The sequence below is a fragment of the Corapipo altera genome, unplaced genomic scaffold (genome assembly GCF_003945725.1).
Source record: "Corapipo altera isolate COAL_440 unplaced genomic scaffold, ASM394572v1 75, whole genome shotgun sequence".
In the NCBI taxonomy this organism is placed as follows: domain Eukaryota; kingdom Metazoa; phylum Chordata; class Aves; order Passeriformes; family Pipridae; genus Corapipo; species Corapipo altera.
In genome coordinates this window covers 4,453,883-4,481,429 of record NW_020884887.1, presented here as the reverse complement: position 1 = coordinate 4,481,429, position 27,547 = coordinate 4,453,883, and the positions used below count along the sequence as shown (strand labels likewise).

Sequence of the window (27,547 nt, the reverse complement as noted above, 5' to 3'; positions counted from 1 at the left end):
CATGGATGAAGTGCTCATGCTGGGCAATGCTACTGAGGGCTGCAAAACAGGATGTGCAGGGGCTGAGGGAGGACCTGAGGTGACCTACAGGTGTGAGGGGCAGTGCCCAGAAGCAGTGTGAAGGTAAGGGGAATGAGGGATCAGGCCCCAAAGAACAGGGAACATCCTGCTGCAGGCTGTCATGGGGAGAGCAGGACAGCTGAGCCAACAGGGCCTGGGGGCTTTGATTCAGTAATCAATTGCTCTGATTTAAAAATCAGAGGCAACTTTTAAAACTTTTAAAACAAAGCCAGGTTGCCTTCGGCTATGGATCCGATCCTGTCTGGAGGCACACAGAGGAGTTGACAGGATTCAGACAGGTGTTTTCAGGCAATCGATCCGGAGTGGCAGCACTGGCTGGCTCAGAGCAGGCAGGGAACTCAGATATGCTGATGCATTCAGATGGTTGCTGGATTTGTCCTTGGCTTCTGGGATGGAAACAGGGACTGAAGGGGATGTAGGGGCTGAATCGGATGCAGGAGATGCAGGCATCACTGCAGCAGTGCTGGTTAAGATGTCAGTCCTGGCTGAGGTGTCAGTCCTGGTTAAGGCCTCAGTCCTGCTTTTCCAGTTTGATGTATTTGATAGAGTTTTTGTCTCCCGTAGCTGGGCAGGAGCTACAGCTGTGACGCAGTGAGCTGACGAGGGAGGTGCTAGAAATACCTCCCTTCAGCTGCTCTAGTGGTGTATTCACAGTGCACACAGTGGATGTGCCATTTTAGGGTCATTAAGTGACTGCTCTACACCCAACACACATGGCATGAATCAGGGTATTTCTGACAATGCCGGTGCCTCTCCATGGTGGAGAACAGGTGGAATAACTGATCTGCCCATCCTGCTGGCCAGGCTCCTCAGCCATTCTTTTGCTGGGTGAGCTGACCTGCCCCATGGTGCGTGGCCCTATTGCCCAAGCTGGAGTCTCTGGTGAAAGCCTTCGAGTGATGGGCTGCAGGAGGGCTCAGAAATGCCCTGGCCCAGCTCTCACTCGTTAGCGTGGGACTTCTGATGATCTGAATTCAACACCTGGCTGAGGTTAATCAAGCAATGTCCGTCGTGTTGCCTTCTTTAATCCCCTTTTGTGTACACTTTACAATTATCAAGCAGGACTCCATAGGTAATGATTGTAAGGCAGTGGGACAGTGCTGGGATTCAGGGAGCAGGAAGCCCAGCCTGAGCTCAGGACTTACTTCCCATGTGAATTTTCTGTCCCTAAAAGGCCCCCAGATTTGTGCTTTCAGACTCCCAAGACAGTGTGTGTCTCACAGTGCAGGCATTATCTGCTTTTAGCTGCCTGCACAAGCTGTTTCCAGCAAAAGCCTGAGCACTGGTCCCTTTAGGCTCGTCTACGTGACGTTTCAGATGTGCTACAGGATCTTGTAGACTCACTCTCCAGCACAGACTCCAAGCTGACTCTGCTCTTCCCGGGATGTTAATGAGTGCCAAAATCTCACAGCTTTTCCTTCAATTCACCATCAAAATGTTTTAAGGGGGGGTTCCAAGTGAGTGCTTGGGAAGGGAGCAGTGCAGTTCTGGTGTGAGCACTGCTCCCCTAAAATCCTGGGAGTCATCAGGCTGTGTGATAGGAACATGTTGGCTGGATGTCTTTGGATGAGACCTGACCTGGCCCCTGTGGAGCCATGAGCCCTGGCCAGGCTGAGGGGCTCCCCTGAGGGGCTCCCCAGGGCCAGGGCTGGCCGTGCCTTGTGCCGTCAGATCCCTGTCCTCCTGAGAGCCTGGAAGATACTGGGAAACAAATACCTTTAGCTACCTCTGTGGGTACTTGTTCCCTATTCTAACTTCCACATCACTGTTTTGTGTAGTTTGGAGTAGAGCTGGGATGTGCTGGAAGACAGAGGCTCAGATCTTCTGGGGCTCAGATGTGCAGGGGCTCATTTAAGGTGGGGGCTGGCAGGTGCTGAGGACAGCACGTACCAGCCAGCCCTGCCGGGATTCCTGCGTGCTCTGCTCCACTTGTTGGGGCTTTTCCATCAGCCCCAGTGTTCTCCCCAGTGCTTTCATAACAGTTCCAGCCAAGCCATCAATATTTAAAGAGACTGCAAGTGCTCATTTGCAGAGCTCCCTGATGCAGGCAGTGCCGTTCAGCCAAGCGTAGCCCTGCATAGAAAACTTCTGCTGGGCTCTCCGCCCTTCCTTTTCCTAGGGATGGATTTGACTCCTATTATATATATCCTGAAATGAGGATACCAGAAAACATACATTAGACCAATAACCATATCATAAATATGTATTTGCACTGGAGCGGGCAAATTTATCTGTTGAATGATTTTTTTAAAACAAAATAAATTCACAGGATAAATTATTCAATGATTAATATTTGACCAGGCGCAGTGTATGCAGAGTTACCTTAATCTGTTTGTGGGCCAGAGCTGCCTCGGGAATGTGCAGCATTCGTGCAGGATTTTTACAGCTGTTAAATATTAAGGGCCTCTTGGTCATGTGCACGGGGGGCCCATAAATCATTTTGGCTCTAAAGGGGCCTTGAAATGCAAGTAAATCACATTGCTGCTTGTTTTATGGCACTCGTATGCAGCAAGAGAGATATAAAAAGGCTTAATGTGTAAATGAGGATCTGACTCCACTGGTTTGGGATTTGTGATACTTTCCCAATGACAAACTCCCTGCAATAAGTGGGAGCATGGCCAGAGGCAGCATGTGCCTTGGTGGAACAGCTCCCTGCTCTGTCCACTGGGCTGGCAGGGTCCCAGGGTTCTCCCCGACACTGCCCCTCTATGTGCCCTTGCCCAAGCCCTCCTGAGCACCCACTGCCCACCACAGGGTGACCCCAGTCCCAGCAGCTCTGCTGGGAGGACAGGATAGCCCAGGGCTGCTCTCACAGTGATGAGATGTCTCAGTTCAGCTCATCCTTTGGTCGTTGAACCATGATTGAACTGTAACCAAACATGAGCTTCTGTTCCAGATACTGGTAATGCTTCTTTTTATTTTTGCTTAATACATAAGAGAAATCCATTAAACTCAGTGAAATCCATAGGCTGGCAGTGTGGAAACTGACTGAGCCAAGCTGTCACTGTGATATCATAACTAGAGCAAATGGCTTTTGATTTGGTGATGGCAACGAGACAGACCTTTAGCTGTAAATTATTCATGTACAGGACTAATACAGCAAACATTACAGACCATGCCAAAATACTACTTGGATATTTGCTATGCTTGACTGCGATGTAGACGAACGACTCCTTTGTCGTCGGCAGTACTTGGTGAATCACTGATCTTCAGCTACTGCTTATCACAGCACAAATGCAAGTACCCATGAAATGAAATTTCACTGGATTAATTAAATATTTTGTGTTACAGATTAATCTCCCACGTTGAATAAGAGTTTGTTTTATTTTTTGAAGGCAGTAGGTTGAACTTTGAGAATGTAGTATAATATTAAGCCCCAGAGAGTGGATAAATCCTGCTAAGCTGAGCACTCAGCCATGAGAATCCCAGACCCTGGGAGCCAGAGCCTTCTCAGGTGGAAAAGGGGCTTCCTCCTGGCACAAAGCTGCTGAGCTGCTCCCTCCTTTTTCCTTTCAGCTGTACCTACTGCGCCCCGATGGATCAGTCCTGGCTCCCCACAGGAGTCTGCTGCTATTCCTGTTCCCCCAGTCCTACGACCACTCTGTGCCACTCCTGCTGCACTGGGACCCTCCTGCCTCTCCTGGGCGCAAGCCCTGCCTGGCTGTCAGCTGGGATGAGCCTTGAGTGTGGCACTGTGATGTGTGTGCAGTATATTCCACATTAATTCAGGTCCAACAGCTCCCATTAGGAATTACTCACTGGATCTACAGCTTCTTCTTATGGCTGGGCAGCAAAGATGTCAGGAATATCAGCTCCCCAAGGAAGCAGGATGTACCTTTGGCTGGATTCAGGCTGCCTGAAAGCAGCTTTATAAGGGTGCAAAGTCACCAGGGACAGGTCAGGAGGGAGCCCTGTGGTGACTCAGGCCTGAGCAGCTCTCAGGAAGCTGAGAGTGGTGTAAACAGAAGCTCTTCTCACACGGTCAGATATTGAGCTGAACCTGAAACATTTAGACTCTCTCGCCTGAGCAGTGATGCCGAAATGAGGCTGCTGCAGTTCACAGAGAGGGGGGCAGACCCTACACCCCCACAACTGCACCGTGTCTGTGTCTGAGCTCCCGTGAGCTCCAGCCCAGCTTAGAGAGCTTGGAGGACTAGATTTGGATGTCACAGCTGGTCAATAAATAATGACCATAAAACACTAAAACAAGCGTCTTGACCAGCAGGTCACGCATGCATTTAGAGTGCAGTTTATCTTTCCTGAGCAACAGAACTGGGCTGCAGCATTTCATTTTCATCAGATAAAGGTGAAATAAAGCAACAGGTGAGACCTGAGCAACCATTCCCTGTGTCAGCATCAGTGCTGGATGCAAAAGGAAATAACTCCCAAAAATGAGCTCTAGACCATTTCCTTATGGCTGGGAATTGAGCTGAAATGGAAAGGACTGAGGGGGGTCTTTTAAACTACAGGCTGCTGAGGTTTCCTCCCTCTCCCCACCAGAGAAACCCCTGTACCGTGCTGAGGGCACTCAGTCTGTCAGGATATGGGGAGGAAGGACCTTGTTGAGTTCTGTTTTCTTGGGCTGCTGAGCTCCCTGATGCGTTAATAAGCCTCTTCCTTGATCAAATTACTTTGTTTCTGTAGCTGATTTGAAGGCAAAAGGGCCCAGGAGGGTGCAGGAGGGAAGGGAGAAAGGAAATGTCTCAAGTAATTAGAGTGATTACAGCAGCTGAACACTCAGCTTCCCTAAAACTTCACTGGTTCCTCGGGAGGCTTTTGTTGTGTAAGGGCTGCAGCAGCACATAGGTGCACGGGCAGGGGGCTGGGAGTCCTTCCTGGAGAAGCTAGGCTGGGACATGGCCTGGCCCCCGTGTGACGTCTTCACTGTGAGTAGCAGGAAAGGCCTTTGGGAGGTCAGCTTATTCCTTGGATGTTATTAGATGTCAGCCATGAATTTTGTAATTACTTTTAATTTTATGTGTGTGAATCACAGAATCATTTAGGTTGGAAAAGGCCTCTAGGATCATCGAGTCCAACCTGTGACCCATCACTACCTTGTCAACCAAACCAGAGCACTGAGTGCCACGTCCAGTCATTCCTTGAACACCTCCAGGGATGGGGACTCCACAACCTCCCTGGGCAGCCCCTTCCAATGCCTGACAGCCCTTTCTGGGAAGAAATTCTTCCTGAAATTCTTCCTGAAGTTCTTCCTGAATGACTTTGCAGGTGGCATCTCATGGGGTTGGTGGGACTGGAGCCAGAGTGTGCAGACTGCCAGGGCAAGGGCTCCCATGTCTGCCACCCTTGGCTGTGTGCCTCATCTGTCTAGAAAGTGCTGGAAGATCTGCATTCAGTCACTCCAGAAATGCATTACAAGTACTTCTGATGAAACAGAAAAAGAGGAAGAGAAATCAGGAAAACACAAATGGGATGTTCAGTTACTTCTCAACTCCACCACGTCAGGCAGATGGAGGCAACCCTGGCTGCTCTTCCAGGGCTGCTCTGGAACCTCCATCCCATGGCTTCAGCGCCATGGGGGTGAACTGACCATTGTGTATTCCTGTTGGTGTCATGTATTCCTGCCCATGTCCTGTCTCTTGCAGATGGAGATTTCCTCTGCAACACTCACAGGTCACGTTGTGCCAATAGAGGGGTTGCCCAAGTGGCCAGAGCCAGGTCAGTGCTTCCCATGACCTGTTCCTGCTCCATCAGTACTCTGTGCTGTACTGAGGAGGAATTACTACTCCAGCTGGGGAAGCCTGACACACCAACCCTCAAATTAACTCTGTATATATATTTTTTTTCCCTCTGAAGTTTTCTTTGGATTCAGCCAGCCTTCACAATCTGCCTCATTAGCTCTGGGGTAGCTGTGAGACGCGGTGATTTCTGAAGCAATGAAGTGTGTGTGAGGTGAGGAGCACGAGGCTGCAGCTGCAGCTGGTGGGCTCTTTTGAAGTCTTTTCCAGTCAGCAGAAATGCTCACATTATTTCCAGAGGGATTAGGATCACGTCTGTACATAGCTGAGAGCTTACTTAAATTTTCAGCATTTCTTCTAGGCCAAAGGACAGTTAGCCCAATTTTTCCATGTTTGATGCATTCCCACATTACAGCATGTAGAAAACTCCTTCCATTATTATGATTTTGAATACATCTGTAATACTCTGAGACTGCCTGTGAATACCACAGAGGTGCTGGGCTCATAATCATTGAGATTTTCTGCATTCCTCTGGAGAGGTTTAATAGGAACCTCTAATATCCCTACAGAGTTTTGCATTCTCCTTTAGAAAAATATGGGAAAAAATCAATCTGTCAGATTTAGCAGGGGGAAAAAAAGTATTTTCTTCTTCTGTAACTGCAAGGCAGAGTTGGAGGTTAGTTAACTCAAATCAGTTTAGTTTATTTTCCCCAAACCTCTCCAACTCAGTGCTGGATAGGGCCAGACAGGCCCCAGATGGGCAACACAGTCTGCCCACCTCAAAAAAATCAAGTTATCCTCTGGACTCATTAGGGAAAAGTCTTTCAGTACCTGGTAGAAAACCCTTCCCACAGGACATGTGTGTAACTGCTGGTGTTTGGTACTGAGGGATGGCACTGCTGCAGGGTTGGTCAGGTAGTCCCAAGGCTGGGGACAGCCCAGGACCCCACAACCCCACCTGCCTCTCTGTCCCCACCTCCCTCTCACTTCACAGAGAGAATTGTATCTGGTCTGGTGTGTTCCACACATCACCTCTGTCACTGAACGTGGATGCTGTGCTGTGTTTTCCATCTCTAAATGTCATTCATCCCAGACTTCAGTCGAATTTACTCCTGTGGAGCCTCTTCATCAATGTTCTGATTCATTTTCTGGAATTGCTCGTCCCTTTTCCCACAGCACCTTTTGTGAAGTTGGAAGTGATGGGGCACGTTGGACTTTGGCTGGTTTCTACTTTTATTCTTTTTATACACTGCAAAAATAGAACGAGGTGTGTGTTTCATTGATGCTACACAAGATGAGAGCACTCAGAGCCGGTGCCCTCCAGAGCCTTGCGTGCAACGGATGATGAGCCCAGCCACGGTGGGGCTGTCCCTACCACAATTCAGCGCCATCCCCACCCCCTCAAAACCCTCTATGGAAGGGAAAACTTGTGATCTCAGAGCATTTAGGTTTGCCCAGGCATGGGTAACTTAATTGCTCTTGAAACCAGTGCTGAAAATGTTTGGAATAAAGTAGTGTCTGGAGGGTCTCCCACTGCCTGCATTTATTTGATGCAAAAGTGCTTTGCTCTAGATGCTAAATCAGATAAACCAAACCATTCATTTCTGAAAGTTCAATTCACCACTTAGAGGATAGAAAATAAACCAAGCTAAGCCACAGCAACACTGAACAACGAGATACAGGGTTTAAGGCAAAGCCCACTGTGCCTGGAAATGTTTCTCACATAAATCAAATTTATCTCTGTAGAGCAGAAGCCCAGTTTATGAGGTTCAGACAGGGAAAAAATAAGAAAACTTCCAGAGAGAGTGTCTTAAATAGCTCATAAAAAATGAGCATCTGCCCCTATGGAAAGGGATATCTGATAGTCCCACAAATGTGATGGCCCTGATGCAAAATGCCAGCACCATCCATGCTCCTGCTGTGGGGTCAGACCATCCCTCCTTTCTGATGGCAGCAGCCCTCTTGGTCATGCTTCAGATAATTAAAAATCAACAGCTTCTCACAGCTTCCTTACCCCACAGCCCCTCACTCTCTGGTTTTCCATGGAGCTGCAGTGTTCTCTCGTGCTGCTGGGAGCAGGAGCCGGTGAGGATGAGCAGCCTGGGTGGGTGATGAGCCACCACCCCACACACACTGCTCCATGTCACAGCTTGGGGCTGGCACTGCTGTCCTGCACCATGATCCATTGCTGGGTCTGCCAGTGCCACACAGAGCTCTTCCTCAGAATGTGTTCATGAAGGATGCAGCTGGTTCAGGACTAGTGCAAATGCAGGGCTGCAGTAAAGAACCTGAGTTGTTTGTTAGTGCCCATTGTCAGGGTAAAGTGCCACCTGAGTGATAAAAAAGCAGGGAATGCCCTGCAGCACTGCTGGACAACTTCTGCAGCTGACTGTGCTTATAGAATCATAGAATCCCAGGATGGTTTGGGTTGGAAGGGACCTTAAAGCTCATCTTGTTCCACCCCCTGCCATGCACAGGGATACCTTCCATTAGAACAGGTTATTTCAAGCTCCATCCAACCTGTCCTTGGACACTTCCAGGGATGGGGCAGCCACCGCTTCTCTGGACAACCTGTGCCAGGGCCTCACCACGCTCACAGGGAAGGTTTTCTTCCTAGTATCTGATCTATCCCTGTCCTCCATCGGCTTAAGTCCTTTCCCCCTTGCCCTGTCACTCCATGCTCTTGTGAAAAGTCCTTCTCCACCCTTCTGGTAAGCTCCTTTTAGGTACGGAAGGCAGCTAATTCCCAGTAACTAGGGAAGTGATGTGGGCCTTCATTTGGGGATGGATCCTTAGGATGGAGGAACAGTGCCTTGGGTCTATGGGGAAGCTCCTCAGCATGCAGCCTGCATGGGCAGGAGGTGCCGCAGCCACCAGGAGCTCCTGGCAGTGCCACTGGTGTCCCTTCTTGGGCCATGAGTGGCCATTTTGCACAACAATAAAGGGTAAGTGAAGGTCCTTAGACTGCTTAAAACCATATAATGGCAATTAGAATCATGGAATCATTAAAGTTGAAAAGGACCTCCAAGGTCATCAAGTCCAGCCTTTGACTGAACACCACCATGTCCACCAAACCACATCAGAAAGTGCTACATCTACTTGGTTTTTGAACACTTCCAGGGATGGTGACTCCACCACTGCCTGGGCAGCCTGTTCCAATGCTTAACCACTCTTTCAGTACAGAAATTTTCCCTAATATGCAATCTGAACCTTCCCTGGTGCAACTTGAGGCTGTTTCCTCTTGTCCTATCTCTCATTGCCTGTGGGAAGAGGCCGACTCCCACCTCGCTACAACCTCCTGATCAGGAGATCGGTAAGGGCTTTAAGCAGGAAAAAGGAAAGTGATTTCCAAAGTAGTTGTTTTCGTAAGAAACTTTTTCAACTGGATCTCTCAGCAGAACCATCTCTGGCTGCTTTGCTGCTCTCACCCCTCTCGCTGTGCCTGGTCCAGGTGCACCAGCCATGGTCCATCTCCCTCCGTAATAACGACATTCATCATGTCACTGTTCCCCATCCAGAAAGCAGCTGTTCCTCTCAGCTCTGCTACTGCCAGCAAGGCCTGGGGGACAACACAGCACACAGGGTTAAACGAGGCAGAGAAGAAATGCCACTAATAAACTCATTGTGGGCTGATGACTCCAGGCTGCTCCTGCAGCATCTCCATTGCCTGTGCAGGTGTTCTCAGTGGTGCTTCACAAGTGGCTTTGGCTGGTCCGAATGGGAGCAACTCCCCTCCAGGTCCTTGGGTACTGCTGGAAGAGCTACAGGAGCCACTGTGGAAGAGCTGGTTTCCTCCAGCTCCCACCCTTCACATGGCATCCAACATGGGCATCGAGCTTTGCCAGCATGGGGAGAGGCTGGAGACCCCTTCTTGGGGGTTCCTTTCCCAGGAGACAGCAGGGGCTGGCGGCTGATCCTCTCCTCCCTGGAAGGCTGCTCAGCCATCCTGTGAGCTGTAAGGGTGAGCTGCAGGGCTGTATTAACTCACCTTTAGTAATCTTGAGTTTAAATTCAAAGAATCTCCTCCCACCACCCCCCCTTTTCAATAGCGTCACTTCAGTTGTGCGTTACAACAACTTCCTGCCTTTTAGACAGCTTAATTATTGATTTATAGCCTAGTTACACAGCTTAATTATTGGTTTATAGCATTACAACCCCCCCTGCTGTGAATGTGGGAAGTGAAGGGAAAGGATTGGTAAAGCAGACAGACAAGAAGTTGGAAACCCGAAGGAGAACTGGACTGCAGAGCCCAGGGGAGAGTTGACTGAGGAGCCCCTGTGAACACCTCCTGGGAAGGGTGACTTTTGGGAACAGCAGTGGAGCAGAGACAAAGAGACAAGGGGAGGATACTCCAAGAATAGCAAATCACTTGATACTGAGAGTAAAAGATGAGAGGGAAGAAACTGGAGCGACTGCAAGAACAGAACAAATGAGAGGTGAAAGAGGTGAATTTGTCCATGTGATGATGGCAAGGATAATTGCACACAGAGGCCACTGACAGGATCCAAGGAGAGATAGATTTATATATAGGATATATTTATGTATGAGGACCAGGTGGGAAATAAACGGGAAGAGAATATATGATTAAATAATCGGTAGAAAAAAGTCAGAGTTGGGTCTTTTAAAAGGAGAGCTGGGTTTGCTCCAACTGTAACCACAGTAAAACACCATGAAAAGACAGCAGAACTGTAGATGGATTTAAAAAATATCTTAGCTGTTGGTTGAAATCGGCGCTGTTAGCAGAAACTCCTCATTTAAGAATTAGTTAGCTCTCTGTCTGGGGATTTTTCTACTTGACATCATGAAATAGCTTGTCAAGCTGGTGCGCGTCTGAGCGTCGACGTTGAGTGACAGACTCGCTGTCTTTGAGTGCTGGTCTCGTCAGTGCCTTGTGCCTCTGAGAGTTCTATCCCTGTTGGATTTGCCTGCTCCACCAGCTTTGCAGGAAGCATCCAGCCTGTTGCCTAATGCTGTACAGTTATTTAGGTCATTTGATTTTTATGTCAATGTAGCTCTGTCAGGATTTGGGGCCGTTGCTGTAAAGCCAGTCAAGCTAAAGCCAAACCAACTGCTCTCCCCAATAAACCCATTCCAAACAGTGTTTCCTGTCGCCAGGGGTATATCATAGGATCAGAGAGTCACAGAATCAGAGAAAGGCTTGGGTTGGAGGGGATCTTAAAGATCATCTACTTCCAGCTTGTTAAAATATGAGTAATATCAGAGCTGCTGTTTTGGCAGGTTTTAGATGTGAAGCCCCAGGAAGTCCCTGAGATTCCTTGTCTCAGCCCTTATTTCTTACTTTTTTAAATCTACAGCTCCTGGTTTTGTTGCACCTGCCAAAGAGGCAGAAGGTGATCAGGTATCAGGTTCCTGTTACTCTTTTTCACTCTGTTTCCTGAGATTTCTTTGCATTGATGTCATTTGTGGTGGGGGTAAAGGGGAACACGCAATTTATTCTACATTATGTTCAGAGTAATGACAAGTCTTAAAATAGCTCTCAATTAGCAATTGATTGCAATTAATTGGAACAACATAGGCTGACATGATAACTTCGGATCTCCAGAGCATTTTTGAGTTCATGAGCTCTAATTTTCAAAAATTCAAAAATTGTGGCTCCCACATTAGCACAACCATCTGTCAGCAGTTTAAAACACAGATCTTATAGAAGCAGGAACAATCCACACTTTGGGTTTGCTAATTAAAACAGGTGTCCAAAACAGGGCTCAAGTTTAATGTAAACTGGGGATTTATAGGTGTGGAAATACCTATATATTGCCCAGAGACATTGTGGACTCCCCATCCCTGTTAAGTGTCCAAGGCCAGGTTGGATGGGGCTTGGAGCAACCTGGTCTAGTGGAAGGTGTCCCTGACTGTGGCAGAGGTGTGATTCTACGATTCTATTATTCTATTAATCTATTTATATATATATATATACATATACATATACATTTGTATCAAGGTCTTTCCTACTAGCTCAGAGCTGTGTGCAGTCACAGACACAACACCTCAGGGTGACCAGGCTGGGGAAGCTGCTGTGGCTTTGTGTTTGGGTGTTCATGCTTTGCTGACATTCATCTCATCTCGTGCTGGATTTCTTGGCTCTTGCAGGCAAGGAGCCTTCAGCAATGTTCATGTGGGTAATGCCAAAATTAGGACCCTATGAAGAGACGTGTTTTCTGATTATTCAGACTAATTTGGTTGTACCTGTGCTTTAATTAAAGGATGATTGTAATTTCTTTCTTAATAAATATAATGAATATGTCAGTACAAAACAGCAGTGGGGCTTCAGTCCTTGATCAGCCTGCATCACTTCCCTGGATTCTGGCTGTCAATTTGCTGTATGACCAGAAGATTTCATGCCTTTTGGGGCAGCTCTTTGCCCATGCCATGGGTCACTCCTGAGGATTGTCCAGAGAGGACAAGGAAAGCCCTTACTCCTCAGCCCAGAGTGGTTTAATTCCATCAGACTTTCAAGTTCTTGATCATGAATTTTAAGTAACAAAAGATAAAAGGAAAGGCTGTATCAAGATAAGGTACTGTATTAAGATAATACATCATTTTAATAAATCAAAAAATATTCAGAAGAGTCTTAAATTTGAGGGAGCAAGACTCGAAGAAGGAAGGTGCCAGTAGTGGCAGCTATTAATTCTCTGTGCACTAAACTTACAAGAGCTGGAGATGTTTGGCAGGACAGAAAAAGCAAACACTGTGAGTGGAAGATAACTTGGGTGTCAGGTTCTCATATCAATGTCATTTTCCCAGAGGAAAATACACTTAAATGCCTCAGTCCTGATGGCCAAATATTGTTTCTAGTCAGAGTACTGGGAAAGGGGAGCACAAAGCAAGGAAGCAGTACTGAATTACTCCTTAAATTACTACTTATATTGGCATGCTGAATGCTCAGATCTCTCCAGCCTTTCCGACAAACCAAGCTGGTCATTTTACTGTTCTTCTTCAGTCAAAGTCCTTGCTAAACCATCAATGAAAAATATCAGTGAGAATTGGAAGAGTATTGCTCAGCCCTGGCCCTGCTTCAGCCTGGCCAAAGATTTCCTTAGTGGATGAGAACTAAAAGACAGGAAGGCAGATCTGGGTTGTGCAGATGAATCTGGGCTGTGCAAATAGGTCTGGATTGTGTAGGTAGATCTGGGCTGTGCAGATAAGTCTGGGCTATGCAGGCCAGAATGGTTTCAGTGCTCACAGAGAAGGATTTGGTTAAGCACACAGCTACGGCCAGGCTGATAAAGAGCTTTTAAAAAAGGATTGATTTGAAGAGACCATAATCAGAAACAATTAAAAGCTGACAGATGACCTGAATTAATGATGGAGACACTTGCTGAGGTATCACCGCACATCTTCACAGTAAGAGGTAGAACAGTTTCCTGAACACGGCAGTGAGTCACTTAAGGGTGAGATGTGCTGAGTTATGGGGTCTCCTGCTGCCCCCAACCCGAAAATCTGCACAGGCTCCATCTGCTGAGGAGGCTGCCTGGAGCCCCTCTAGGCTGTCTCCTTCATGTGTTGTGCTGGTCGGAGGGTGCAGAGCAGGACAGCCACCACATCCACTGGGAAGGATGCAGGTAAGGCCAGGCTGCTCCTGCGGCCACTGCCACCACCTGCCTGCCCAGATGGGAGACACCTGAGGCTGAAGGGTCCTCTCAGAACACATTTAGACAAGTGATGAGTAGCCGAGGTCCAGGCTGGGTCTCCAGGTGAGCCAGCACAGGGGACGCCAGTAGAGTCAAAAATTACGCAGCAAAGTGATGCCCAAAAGAATAAATTGACCGTGGAAGGAGTTTTCCGCTCTAAAAATCTTCTGTTATGAAGTGCAAGGAGTCGTCTGTATGACATGGGGTACACCACAGCTTTCAGAAATAGTCTGACAACATCCATGACCACGTTGACCAATTTCTCCCAGCGCTTTCTGTTTCTCACCACACTGCTGCTCACACTTCGGGCTTCTCTTTCCGCTCCAAATTTTAACTTCATCACATGTTACTTTGAGAAAGAGCCATATATAAATATTTTGGCTCATTTAAAATGCCTTCTGGTATTTTAACACCAGGTCTCTTATTTTTCTCCACCATTTGGGGAACTTATTTTTATTTCCAAACAAATTTGATACTCTTACAGAAGTTCATTTCCTGAACTGAGTTTTTTAGGAAAGATCGCAGGAGTGTTGGTAAAATGACAATGTGCTGGGCTCCTGATGGAAGTGCCTGTGCTGCTGGGGACTGGCTGAAATCTTCTTTGCATACAAAAGAGAGATCATGGGTGAACAAGAACAATTCTGGGGTTTATACTGAGTTGGCAAGTTCAGAATATATAAATGGAAAAAGCTTTGCAATAGAAAATTGAAATTTGTAGGCTGGGCTAGGAAGGAACCAGGAATCTACGGGAAGCAGCTCAAGTCAATGGCAGCACCACAGCTGCCCCAAGAAGGGTAAAAATTGTATGAGCTTGCTAAGGGGGCTGAAACACCTGTGGATTCCCTTCCTTCCCTGCTTCCCTTCCTCCCCCCAGTTCTGGCTTTGAACATATGGAAGGGTTCAAACCAATGACATTACTGCCAAGTCCTTCCCTTTTTTTTTCTCACTGAAATTTTAATGAAAATACTTGATCCTAAATAGGAATAAACCCACAGTGTGTCCACCTTGGTGCCAGTGTGGATCCTGGAGCCTGTTACTGCCTGGCATTTGTCACTGTTCCTCAGCTTTACCTTGGTAATTTTATTTAGACAGGGACATTTTCTTCTGATAAATCTGGCTCGATTACCACGTCAGAATGTATTTATTAAAACAGCAATTAGAGCTTGGTCTCTCATCAATCACAACACCTTTAATTCCTGCATGGATGCAAACCCGTCTGAGGCGTTGGGCTCGCATGAGTGCGTGATCTAAATCAAATTGTCACCTCACCAGTGTTCCCTTATCCTGGGCCCCAGAGGCAATCCAGTTTTGATTTGCCATATGAATAACGGGTGACATTTTTAAAAGCTTCCACACTTCATTTTTTGGTGTTGAAAGGTGAACACTGGCTTCACAAGGTTGGAAACAAAGGTGAGCTCAGAGGCGAGGGCATCGGCCCCTCATACACACAGGTGATGGACCCCAGTGGGATGGAGAGCTGGTCAGGAGGTATCCCCACAGGTTGGGAGCCACTCTGTTCCCACCTGCCAAAGGTCCTACCTGGGCAGTGTGGTTAATTACAACCCAAATGGAAATCAGGTGTTGCAATAGCCCCAGCAGAAGAGATTAAGTGTGGAGGATACAGCAAAGCCCTAGGACAGGGGAGAGGTAAAAGTCATGGGACAAGGAAGGAGAAAAGGAATGTGAAACAGAAATAAAAAATCAAAACCAACATCAAAGCCCTAAAGCAGAAGAAGCTGGAAGAAGAATAAAAGGTGAAAGGACAATGTAAGTGGACCAGATTGGATTGGGAACAGGGGGAAACATGGCTTAAATGATGGTCACAGACTGGGAGGTTGGTACAGCCACACACGTGGAGGTAGTGAGTGTCTGGACACAGAAAATATCCCTGCCTACCTCAAAGCTAGGCATCAGATAGTACTTAGCTCTGTACCCTGCCTGGGAACATTGTCCCTTCCCAGCCATGACTCCTGCTGGACACTCCTGGGATGGTGTGACACCGTTCCTGGAACAGGCCACAGACTTCAGGAAAAAGGGCTTTGAAAACTGCAGAAACCGAATAAAAGAAGTATAGTTCTGAGAATGAGGCCATCTGCCTGTGAGGTCAGAGTTATGTGAGAGCACAGTCCCCATCCCATGGCATGTTGTCTCACACCAAGGGACTTCCAGTCCAAATTCAGTAGGCAAAAAAATAAAAATTTTGAAATTTCCTGTAAAATGGTAATTTGTAACACTTGTTCTGAAATATCACAACATTGTACTTCTATAGGTCTAAAGCATTATAACAGAAAATTAATTATATATGGTGTGATATTAAAGTTGTAACACAGATGTCAAAATGCAAGGAGGTGTTGTCATGATCTGGCTGAGCGTGTTCCCAGTGCAAATGTCATCACAGTCACTATGCTCCTTTAGAATATTTCAAGATAGCAGCATTTACCAGTGAAAAAATGCCCAAGGAGTGCTCAACCCTTCCTCCCGTTCCTGTCAGAGGTGTCACATGTGTGGCTGTGCTCCCACTGTGCTCCCAGGTGGGCCTGGAGAGCTGTGGGGGATGATTTCTATCCAGTACAGCAGCTGGATAATTTGTTTGGTATTAAATCTGGGGGGATCTAATGCTGGGGACAGGGAGAGGCTGAGGCCAGACTCAGATCTGGGTGCAGCTACTTGGTCAAACGTTGGGAGTTACCTATGGGTGGTATTTACATTTGAATAGTAAGAAATTCCCTGTTAGCCTTTTTCTGGGTGAATTAACTCAAAAATCTCCTTCCTAAAGTCCCTCGGAGTGGAGGGGGTGGGGGGAGATGTCCCAGTCTGCTGTGGAACTAGGCTTTGGGGCACTTTCAGACACCTCAAGTTTTTCTGGAGCCCCCCTGCTCTTCAGGGGTAACCACTGGGGGGCAGAGGGATGGGGATGGGGGAACCCTGCCCTGAGACCCCCAGTGTCATCTGTGTTGGGCTCTTCATGCCAGGATCAGCATTTCCAAATTTAAACACCTCCATGTCTGAGCTGGACTTGGCTGGGGTAGGGTCTGTGCCATCCCTCACCATAAAACTCTTTGCTGACTTTGGTTTTAAGGTCCTGTGTTAATCTTGGTTTATATCTCACTTCTCTCTGCTCCTCTGTTTTCTTACAGCAGCCATCCACTGCATGGAGATTTCCCATTCCTTCCTTGCAGTGTGTTTGTTGGGAAGGAGGGAGAGAAGGGGAAAATGGGGTGGTTGATGGTTTGTGTGTCAATTATACATCAGAGGCTTTGCTGCTGCTTCAGAAGCTTCTAATAATAATAATTATAATTAGGGCACTGGGAGAGAAATGTGCTGAGATCAGGGAGGAAAGCAGGAAAGCCAGGCCAGAATTAATTAGCCACTTTTATCTAAGAATCTCATAGCATTTAGGCATTAATTAATGAATGCGATGGTTAAATGAGCACGATGCTCGGTTTGCGCCAGAGTCGTGGCCGGGCTCAGGCTCAGCACCTCTCCTTCCACAGCCCTGGGTCCTGCAGGGTGAATGCTCCTGCAGGTGCTTCCCTCTCACTGCTAAACACAGAGAAATAGTTCTTTTTCTCCTTTCGGTTCTGTCTGTCACTCTGAAAGCACTCAAATCTGGGGTGAGGAGACCCGTCCTGGGTAGATATACACTGCTGGGAGCTGTGCAATCCCCCAGCCCAGGAGATGCACATCCCCTGTACACTGAACTAATGGCTTACCATAGGGAACAAATGTTTTCTGCTGACCCAGGCCCAAACTCAGTGAAATCTCCCACCTGTGGCACTGAGATTATTCCTGGGGCTCCAGCAAAACTGTTCATTTTGTGGCAAAATGGTGCCAAAAGGAAAAAACTGACCCTGGCAGCAGTTTTCCTCTAATCGAAAGGCTCCTGCTGGGCAGTGTGGGGAGTTTGTGGTTAATAAAAAGAAACCTGTTCTCCTCTGCCCCATGGCTTTCTCAGAGTGGAGGAGCAGTTCAGGGTGCAAAAGGATCTCCCTGGCTGGAGCTCTCCCAGCAGCTTAGCTGGGCTTTCACATTTCCCAGTGGTCTGAAGATCTTTCTGTCCCATGAGCCCTTTCCCCACCAGCTGGCCCAGGCCAACTCACTGAGCACTGGTGGGGGGAGGCCTCTGCCCAGAGACCATCTCTAAACCCTGTGGCTGTTCCCAGTATCACATCTCGCCTGGATTCTGCAGTTCTGCCTCATGAAAAGATGAGTTTCTGCCTCCCAGCTCACCTGTGGTATGCCCAGGGTTGGTGAATATTCATTAACTGAAATTAGCATTTATTAGGTCTTAATTGACTTGTTAAAGCCTTGTTTTGTGATAATGAAGTTTATACTGTAGTTTTGCCTGATGGCAGCTGGTGGGTCCCTCTGCCCAAGCCACCAACCCTGAGCTGAGTCTGGCCAGGACACAAGTGGCTGAATCCCTTCTTCCCCACAGCCCATGGAAACTGTGGCTGCCCCATTCCTGGAAGTGTTCAAGGCCGGGTTGAAGCAACCTGGTATAGTGGAAGGTATCCCTGCCCAGAGCAGGGGGTTGGAATGAGATGAGCTTTAAGGTCCCTTCCAACCCAGATCGTTCTGGGATTGTATGGCAGCCATGAAGTTACAGCTGAGAGAAGCATGTCTGTGACCTGAGCATGTGCTGAACATGAGGGCAGACTTACAGACTTTCGCTGGATGATCATAGCAATGTCCTGTGCCGCTGCAGGGGCGGATGTTCAGGGGCTGATGATTGATTTGGGCTGTTTGGGCACTTAAGCCGTGTTTTGGACCTCTGTTCCTTGGCTGGGTGAGCGCAGCCCTTTGGGTTTCATGGGCTGTCCTGCTGCTGGGGATGTAGATGTGGTTTGGCTGTATGTCCCTATGAATTGGCTTGGAAGCTGTTAGGAGGGCACGAGAAGTGCCACGCTCAGAGCCGGCGGTGGGAGGTGGGAGGAGGTTGCACGGCGCTAATGGGAACTGACCTGAGCAATAACCTTCTCCCTCTCAGCTCATTTTTCACTGTTTCTCCGACTTCATTCAGTTTGGTGTGAGGGGTCAGCAGCGAGGGCAGCAGGAACAAGTCACTCTGGTTTTGGGGCAGGCAAGCATCCCCCATGCTGCTGCCACGAGCTTGGTCCTGCTGTCCACCGGGAAGGAGGGAGATGGTGTCCAGAGGGAAAACGTGATGGGAAAGAGCTGGTGGGAACACTGCTGCTTGTCAAATGTGTTTCCTCTGTTAGGATTCACTGTTGTCCTTAAATGCACAGAGGCAGCATGGGGAAAATCACTGATTTACAGGTGAGAAGAGCAAAAGTGCTCACAGGGAGTGAGCAGGAACTGCTGGGATGGAGACTCTCCCTTCCCACACCAACCTGCTCCCCAGGGCTGGCCACAAAAACGCTCACTGCTTCTGCCTGATTGATTTTGCCTTCCAAGCAGTGGTGGCTGCTCGCTGGAATCACTCGCTCTGTGTTTGGGAAGGGCAGAGCTCCGGAGCCAGCCCTCGCAGGGAGCAACCATCAGAAAAACCCTCACGGAGCTGGAATGTCAGCTGCAATAAGGAACGGGAATCCACACAGCTCCTGGAAGTGTTCTCAGAGCACACGTGGTTAGGGTTTTACACGGGCTCAGTACATGGTGCCTTTGTCCAAGCCCAGCAAATGATAAAAATCTCCAATTTAGCCATTATTGACTGTTTTAAGACAAGATACAGGACAGAATTGAAGCGAGTCTGTAAATTAGATGTAGCCCCACAGCTCACAGACTGAGAGACTCCATCATTGACAAAGAAGAGGAAGGAGGAGATGAGGAGGCTTGGCAACTTTGTTTTTCTGCCTGTTCCTGTAAATTACGTGCTTTGTGTTCTCAGTTGAGAAAAGATGGAGACACAGAAGAGCAGGGCAGTGACTGTCAGTGGCTTTGTAACCACCAGGAGCTCACAGGGCCCTTACTCCAGGCTCTAATCCTTGGGCTCAGGAGCTGCAAATTGGCCGTTTTATTTTTCCTTTTTTTCCCCCCATTTTTTGATGAGGGTCTATGTCTGGAATGGTGACACCAAACTGTCCCCTCAGCCCGTGGTGTGAGGAGGTTTTCCCCTTGGCCTCACCTCCTGCTGCTCCACTGGAACTCTGGTAGGGCTGTGACCCTGGCACTGTGTGTCACCTGTCACTGCTGCAGATCCCGGGGCAGTGTTGTGGCTCTGACCAGACCATCCTGTCCCCTGCTCCTTGTCCCGCTGTAAGAGACCCCTCAACCCTGGGGTGTGACTCTGGGGATGGGGCTGCAGTGGGACTCTGGGTCACAGATGAGACCAGGGGCTTGCAGTGCTGCTCTGATGTTGCAAAGCTTAATGATGCTTCTCTTGGTTTGGATGATGTTACTACTCTGCATGAGCTGGGAATGGTAATTCCATTTTAGTGGGAAGATGGATGCTTCCAAATGACATTTATCTCCATGATGACTGCGGTGTGGTCAGGGAGCAGTTGTTAGCAGTGCCAGCTCTCCCCTTTGTCACGGATTACTGCGGCTGGGCAGGATTCCAGCTGAAAAACAAAAATTCCGTCCCTGCGCAGCATGAATCAGGAAATAGTTACTGTCCTGGGGTTTCGTCACTGAGGTCATGCAAATGAGGACTGTGTTTCCTCAAAGCCTCTGGTTTGCGTGTGACCAAGCCCTCGTGTGTGGGGAGACTGGTCTGGGGGAGGTGGGACACCCATAGCATTGGGTTTGGGGAGGGGAAGGGGATGTTGGGGTGTGATGCCCACAAGGACAGAGGCTGGTGATGCTGGCTGCACCATCTGGCAGCCCCAGCTGGCTCAGCAATTGAGCCTCAGAGAAGAAATGGTGTCTGGAGAAATTGGGTGCTCCGGCTGTGGTCCCTCACTCAGGTTAAACATGGATCCTTGAGTGGAGGTTTCTCACTGAGGATCTCGGAATATTTTCAGACCCACATTGGATATTGCAGGGACCTGAGCAGCACATGCCAGTGGGATGGATGGAGGAGTTCCAGGGTTAATAGGAATCAGTTCCTGATTCCGACTGGGTGGAGGGTTTGCTGGCAGTTTGTGGTGACGTTCAGGGAAGTTCCCTGCAAGGGTTCCTGTGGCACCGACTGCCTGTGTCCATCCTGGCCCCTACAGTCCCAGCAGGGCTGAGCAGCCTGTCCTGAGTGTGGGGCAGGTCTGGAGCTGTTTGTCACCCCAGGCACTCTCTGTTCCTCTTGCAGGTGAGCCCTCCAGGTGGTCCTCATCCCACTGCGACTGCTGCTGCAAGAACGGCAAAGGCAACAAGGAGGGCGAGAGCGGCACGTCCTGCAACGAGCTGTCGACATCCAGCTGCGACAGCCAGTCGGAGGCCAGCTCCCCCCAGGAGACCGTCATCTGCGGCCCTGTCACGCGCCAGACCAACATACAGACTCTGGACCGGCCGGCCAAGAAGGGCCCTGTGCAGCTGCTGCAGCAGTCCGAGATCCGCAGGAAGAGCGACCTGCTCCGGACTCTCACCTCCGGCTCCCGGGAGTCCAACTCCAGCAAGAAAAAAGCAGTGAAGGAGAAGCTCTCCATTGAGGAGGAGCTGGAAAAATGTATCCAGGATTTCCTCAAAATCAAAATCCCAGACCGGTTTCCCGAGAGGAAACACCCCTGGCAATCTGAACTGCTGCGGAAGTACCACCTTTAGGCTCAGGGTGGGGAGAGCACACGACCTTGTTACATTAGAGACAGATCCTAAGTGATACAAAAATAATTCCCAATAATAATTATTTGTTAGGCCACCAAAACCAAAATCCATCTCTAGTACTGACTAATTTGCCTATTTCACCTTAACATTTCTAGTCGTAGGGTAACGATATTTTTTGCAGTCCTGGAAGCACAATGACAAACGCTTTCGTTTGTAAACTCGGAGTCTTACACAAGCTGAAAACCTTAAGGGCACAACCAGACCCATGCCAAGGGATGGTTGCATGCAGCTGCCAGTGCCGTGGGAGCGTGGCCTGGGAACAGGCAGGTCAGGGGGATGTGAGCTCCGTGCCCTCTGTGTCCTCCTCGGAGCACATCTGTTTGGAGGGAGGTGCACAGTGCAAAGCCCCAAGCTCTGCCGTGGCAGTTTAAGCATGTGTATATATATATATGTGCATATATATATGTGTGTATATATATCTTTGTGTATATATATATGTATATATATATATCTATATATATATATCAATATATATTGCTTAAAGATTTTCTGGCTCTCTCCTCATAACTGCACTTTCTCAGAAAAGCGCATTTTTTAGCCGTCTGTGGATGTTCGGTTTCTTCTCCAGGTCTTTGAGGGCTGAACAGTAGAAGTCCATCTCACTGTCTCTCCCCTGCTCCCTCTTCCTGTCCTTACCCCTTCTCTGAGACACTGTAAGTGCGTTTCAGTGGAGACCAGGGTGCAGTCTGTGGTTCTTCGTTACCATCAGAAAATACTCCCATTTGTTTTGGATGATCTTGTCCCTCTGTGTCCTTCCCACACCTCTTGTGTTCCTCAAGGCTCCCCAGTGTCAGTGGGTTAAAGGTGTGCTGATCCCAGCTGGAAAGCTGTAGGGCTGGTTCCATGGCTGTGTGTGAAGTGACTGTGCTGGTTCTTGTGGATGCCAGGCACAAGTGCCAGGAGTGTCTGTCCCAGCTGGCAGGGACAGAGGGCACTGTATCCTATCCGGCATGGAAGCACCCACAGAAATCACCCACCCAACCAGCCCCGTGGTGCTCTGTGTGTGGGGATCCACTGTTGGAGGAGAGAGTAGGTGTGTGCCAAGAGAAAGTACAACCCCAGGAGGTACCTGCATTCCATCCCACAGATCCCATGGTGGGACAGCCAGCAAACTGCATCATGTGTGCTATGTCACCCCCAGAGCCGTGGGAAAGGCTGGTCCTGCACTGACCCATGGGGTGTGGGAGCGAGGGGAAAGGGAGCAGGTGGATCTGTGGGGTGCAGAAGTGCCAAGGCCAGGTGAGGCCTGAGCATGGCAGCACAGACCGGAGAGCGTCGGGGGGTTGGCAGGTGGCAAAGGCATGGGATCAACCAAACCTGGAGCAGGGGAGCACTGGGGGGGCTCAGCTCTGGGGGCTCAGGCTGCCAAGGAGGGAAGCCATGGAGAGTGATGGAAAACTTAATTGCTCCAGCTAGCCTGTGTTGGCCACATCTGGTAACAACCCAGCTGGAGGATTTGGGATAAATTTTTTGTTTTCTAAAGGCACAGAAAGAAGATTTTATATGTATAGAAAAAACTGCAGACAATGACAGTGCTGGTAGCACAGAGCACTTGGATTTTGACATCCTGCAGGTTCGAGGGCTTCCCACCTACTAAATTCCAGAGGTTGCTGTGGGAGATGCTGTCCCATCTGCACTGGTTCTCTCTGTGATCCTCATGCAGTTCCAGCAAGATGGAAGCTTGGTTCCTGTGGGGTTCCATCATGCCCAGCTGGGACAGAGGGGTTTGGCAGAGAACTGTGAGGTCTTCACAAGCACACAGGTGTGTTTTGGTGAGGATGCACATTTTACCAGCAAAAATAGGAAGCAATACTTGTCCAGAGGGATCCATAAGCATGAGCTGGCTATGGGGAGGGGGAAACCTCCCTCCCAGCAATACATCTCCAGGTTGTTGCAGAGCAGGGCTTGGATGTGGCAGCTGGTCATCACCTCTGTGGAGATTGTACATGAAGAAGGTGCCATTTCTTACAGCTGGCTTGCCGCGTTGGTACCAAGGATTGGGAGTGAGAGGCTCTGGACTGGGAAATGCTCAGTGAGGAAACTCAGAGATTCCCAGAACTGTGCTTTAGAACGAGTTCAGGTTTTAGGACATTTCCTCATGCTGGAGTTCAGGCCTGGATGTTGTGCCACCTTTCACTTACAGGCTCAAAAGGCGCATTTTCCCACAGAAATGAATGTTTTGCACAAGACCCACACATTTGGCCCTGCTTTGTTGTGTTGTGGTTAGTTTATAACATTTTTCTTTTCCTGCTAAACATTTCCCACACCTTACCCTGCTGCTCTGGCACCAAGCAAGAAAAAATGGAGAACAGCTAAGGCTCTCCTCCGGATTTCCAGCAGAGAATGGGGTTGGGAATAGGTCCCCCTGTTCCTTGGCAGTAGACTGGAGCTAAAACCTTGTCCTTTCAATCCAGATCTTTCCAAGTCTCTCTTTAATATCACAAATATTTGGGCTATAAACTTGCGTGTGCCAGAGTGGAAGAACAGGCATTGGATGTGTGTGTGTGTGTGTGTGTGTGTGTGTGTTCCCAGGCTGATGTTCTGGGGACACAGGATTGCTCAGTGATTAATAACTGTGGAAAAATTAGACCAAATGAAATGCGCCTGAGTGGGCTTGATTTATGTGGCCTTCATGTCTCCAGTTTGAGATGAAATGGTTATTACTCTCCAGTGCTACAGAAATAAAGGTCTTAAACTTCAGTAATCACAAACAGGCCAAACCTGCTGGGAAACCCAATTTGAGATGGGGCTGGAGGAGGGCAGTGCCCAGATGTGGGGCTCATGTGTGTGTGTTCGTGTGTTCTGCTGTGCTACTAAGGGGTCTTGTTCTGGTCTGACTACATGTATGGTTATTTTATGAGTGGCTTGTGTAGAGCTGGGGCTGTGCTGCCAGGTTTTGTACTGCTTACAGTGACTGGTGGGCTGTAGGTGGAACACAGGAGGCCTGGGTGGTGGGGGGGGGCTGTCACTCCTCCCTGACAGAGTCAGAGCTGTGTGGATGCTGCCCAGAGCTCCTCTTCTCTCCATCCTCTCTTACTGCTCTCTCTGCACCACCACTGTTCCATGGCACCCCCTCAAAAAGCCACCTTTGGGCCACCTCATTCTGCCACCACTGGGCAGGGGCAGGGGATGGGAGCATCCAGCAATGGTGTGGAAAAACCATGGACAGGTAGAGACAGGTACCAGGGGAATTAAAAATGCTGCTCCATGGTGGCCCCATAGTTCAGCTGTATGTGGCAGTGGGTCAGGAAAGAGCAATCAAACCTTCTGCAGGCACCAGGATGGTGGCAGGAGGGTGACAGTAACTCTGGAAGACCTATTCCTAAAAATAGTGCCATGGACATATAGAGACACAAAACTACATATACTTCCATATAGTTGGATAGATATAATCACACTCCTAGGGATGAAAGGCAGGTGCCAATGCCTTCTTGGAAAGGTTGTTCCCCATGGGGTGGGCACCTCTCACTGTTCCCAGGGACAAGAAATCCCTGCAATAGGTGGGTGTCAAAGTGATACCTTAAAGCCTACGGCCAACAGGAGGAGGGGAACTTGGCCTATGCTCGGTGTGTCCAGAACCTTCCTCCTACCAGGGCTTTTCCCTGAGGCTGTGCTGGGAAACGGGGCCATGAAGGGAAGAATGGAGACGAGGTATTTCAGAGGAGAAAAGGAAACTGGAATGAGATTGCCAGAAAGGCAGGTGGGTTTTGGGCTCTAAACTATTTTCTATTCAATCCTACTTTGTTTCAGCGAGAGAACCCATGTCTCTCCCTAGGACAGTTTTGGTAGCAATCCAAAATTAAACTCAGTTCACAGAGTCCTTTATTCTTTCTAAAATACCTGGGGGGGCAAACTGGACTTCGAGCTACTTTCCACACATAACGAAGACCAAATATAAGTTCTGTTGAAACTAATTGAAAAACTTACATTGACTTCAGTGGGACTGAGACTCTCCTAAAACACCTTTTCTCAAGAAAAATGGGCACTTGCCCCACTGAGGATGAGTAAGAACATACACATCCATGTACATTGCTTGTGTGGCAGAGGTCCAGTCATTTGGGGATGGTGTGGCACAACCAGTCTGTAAATATCATGGCCTGGTCTATAGTCTTACTTAAGCTTAGCTTAGGGCGCTGGGGAGGGAACCTGGTAAGCAACCCCTGCCCCTGTGGGCCATGGGGTGGGTGACACAGCTCCTGTCACAGCCACCCACATCCCACCTGCCCAGGTACCCACGACAGCTTCCACCTCTCATGGGCAGAATTCGCAGTTTCCAAGGGTTTTGTTATGCCCCCAAACACCTTGAGACACCTGAGCAGGACTCAGAGCATCAGGGGGAGACACAGGGAGAATGTGTCAGTTTACACAGACCCACAGGGACCAAATTATTTTACCATCTGCACACACTGTCCAGAGGCTTCACAGTGCTCTGGAGAACATTTTGGTGTTTTAATTCTAGTTTGGTGGTCCATTTATTAATTTCATTTCCAAATTGCAGGCTGAAGGAGAAGAAAAGGTTGAAGTTTATTGGCAATGGCCATCACGTAACCGAGCCCTTCAGCTGTGTCCCAGTCTGTTCTCCCAGCTCTAGGAAGGCTGGAGGAAACTTTCCAGCTCCTTACCCTTCCCAAAGCCCTTCCTACCACGGCGAGTATGGACTTTCAGAGTACTTTATGCACAAGGCCCCATGTGTATCATGGTACAAAATAATTGTCCAGTCTTATGGATAGTTTATGCCCCAACGGGGTTTTGTAGATTAATAGTAAAAGGACAGAAAAAAAAAAAAAAAGAAAAAGCACTTTTAAATTATTTATATTATAAAAAGACATTCTTTATTTTTCTTGGCATCGATGTCACAGCTAAAAAATCCGTTTATAAATAGGATATTGCAGATTTTAAACTATAGCAATGCTAAAGCAAACACGAAAAAGCAGAATTCAGAGTTACACAGACAAAACTTACTGAGGTGAAGCAGGAGGGTGGCAGGGCCCAGCTGGCTGAACAGGTGGGCGTTGGAGTTGAGGGGGATGATGTCCTCCCTGGGGCCCCTTTGTGGTCCCCTCTGGCCATCCCCAGCCCCAGGGAGGTGGCTGGACCAGTTCCCCCCCAGTCATTCGGGGTTGTACAGAAGAGCAGGTGCTGCCAGTGCAATATTGTCCCAGCCAACATGGGGTGTAGAGGGGGTTTGGTGATGTTGTGATCTCTCGGGGCCTTGCTTACGTTACATTTTCGGACCTCATACAGCACTTAATGACTTCGCTGAGGCTGAGTCAGTCTGTTGCACATTGATGTAGATTAAGTGGCACCCACTGAATTACCTCTCGACTTTCCAACGTGGTTCACTTGTACATAAGTGTAATGTCAAACTGTTTACAGGTTCTTTTGTGCGTAATTGTGGAAAAAAAAAAAGTTTTAACTACAAATTTAAAGGAATCGATTTTACTGGAAGGTGTTTAAAAAAATGAATGTGCTTAATACAGTATAGACATCCTTGCTAATGGTCTCACCTGAATGCATGTATCCGTGTTGTCAGTCCCCACCAGTGAGGTTATTGGCAATATTCTGCAGTCTGTGAATAGCAAATATGCATAAACTACTGTGACTCTGACAAATATAACTCGGTAACTGTTTCTACTGTGGTATGTAAAAAAAAAAAATCTTGTAGCTTTTAGCCTGCTGTATTTCCCTGGTGCAAAGAACACCAGGAAAGAGAGAGATCTTGGAAAAAATGAAGTCACAGCTGTGACCTGTGTGGGGTCATTCATGCAATGGCACCTTCTGGGTCGCTGTGGTACAAGTGCTAAAAATGCCATTTTTAGAGGCTGGGAGGTGGGAAGTGAAGGTGTTGCTGCTGCCTTCTGCTCTGGCATTGCTGCTGGAAGCAGAGCTGGCCTTTGGTTCAGGGGATGATGAGTGAAGAGCTGCTCCATGTGCAGGGTGGGTGTCAGACCCTGCATGGGGGGAGCACAGCACCGATGTCAGGACGCTGGGTGACTGAAAACTGCAGCCAATTTGTGTCTTGCCATTCAAATAAAGCAGTGAATATACACTGTAAGAGCACAGACAAGAATAAATAACTTGGTATCCTTCAACTGTCACATACACACGCAGGAATACACCCAGAGATCCATCCAGGCTTTCTTGCCCATGGGGATTTAGCATCAGGCCTTTTGACCACTTCCCTCCCTCCCAGCTGGGCATTATTCTCCTGTGAAAGTGGTGGGTATTTTTCCTCATTTATTTCTGGGTTGGTCTGAAAATAGCAGTTCAGTGGTCACAGGGGAAAGTTCTTCTCCCTCCCTGTCTCGCACGGAGATTTTGTGATGCTGTGATTTGAAAGTCCTGGCCCCAGCAGCTGGAGAAGCCATTGCTGCATTAGGGGTTACCTGCCAGAGGGTTTCC

At 48.5% G+C, this 27,547-nt stretch overlaps 1 protein-coding gene across 2 annotated transcripts in view; it reads left to right on the top strand.

The window, feature by feature from the left end:
* KCTD16 (potassium channel tetramerization domain containing 16) overlaps positions 1 to 26,767 on the top strand; it is a 71,059-nt gene extending 44,292 nt beyond the window's left edge. For both annotated transcript variants that reach the window (XM_027643549.1, XM_027643548.1), the window contains exon 3: positions 20,634 to 26,767. In XM_027643549.1, the coding sequence (XP_027499350.1) occupies positions 20,634 to 21,085 (452 nt within the window). In that variant the 3' untranslated portion in view covers positions 21,086 to 26,767. The remainder of the gene's footprint in view (positions 1 to 20,633) is intronic.
* Positions 26,768 to 27,547: the final 780 nt, after the last annotated feature.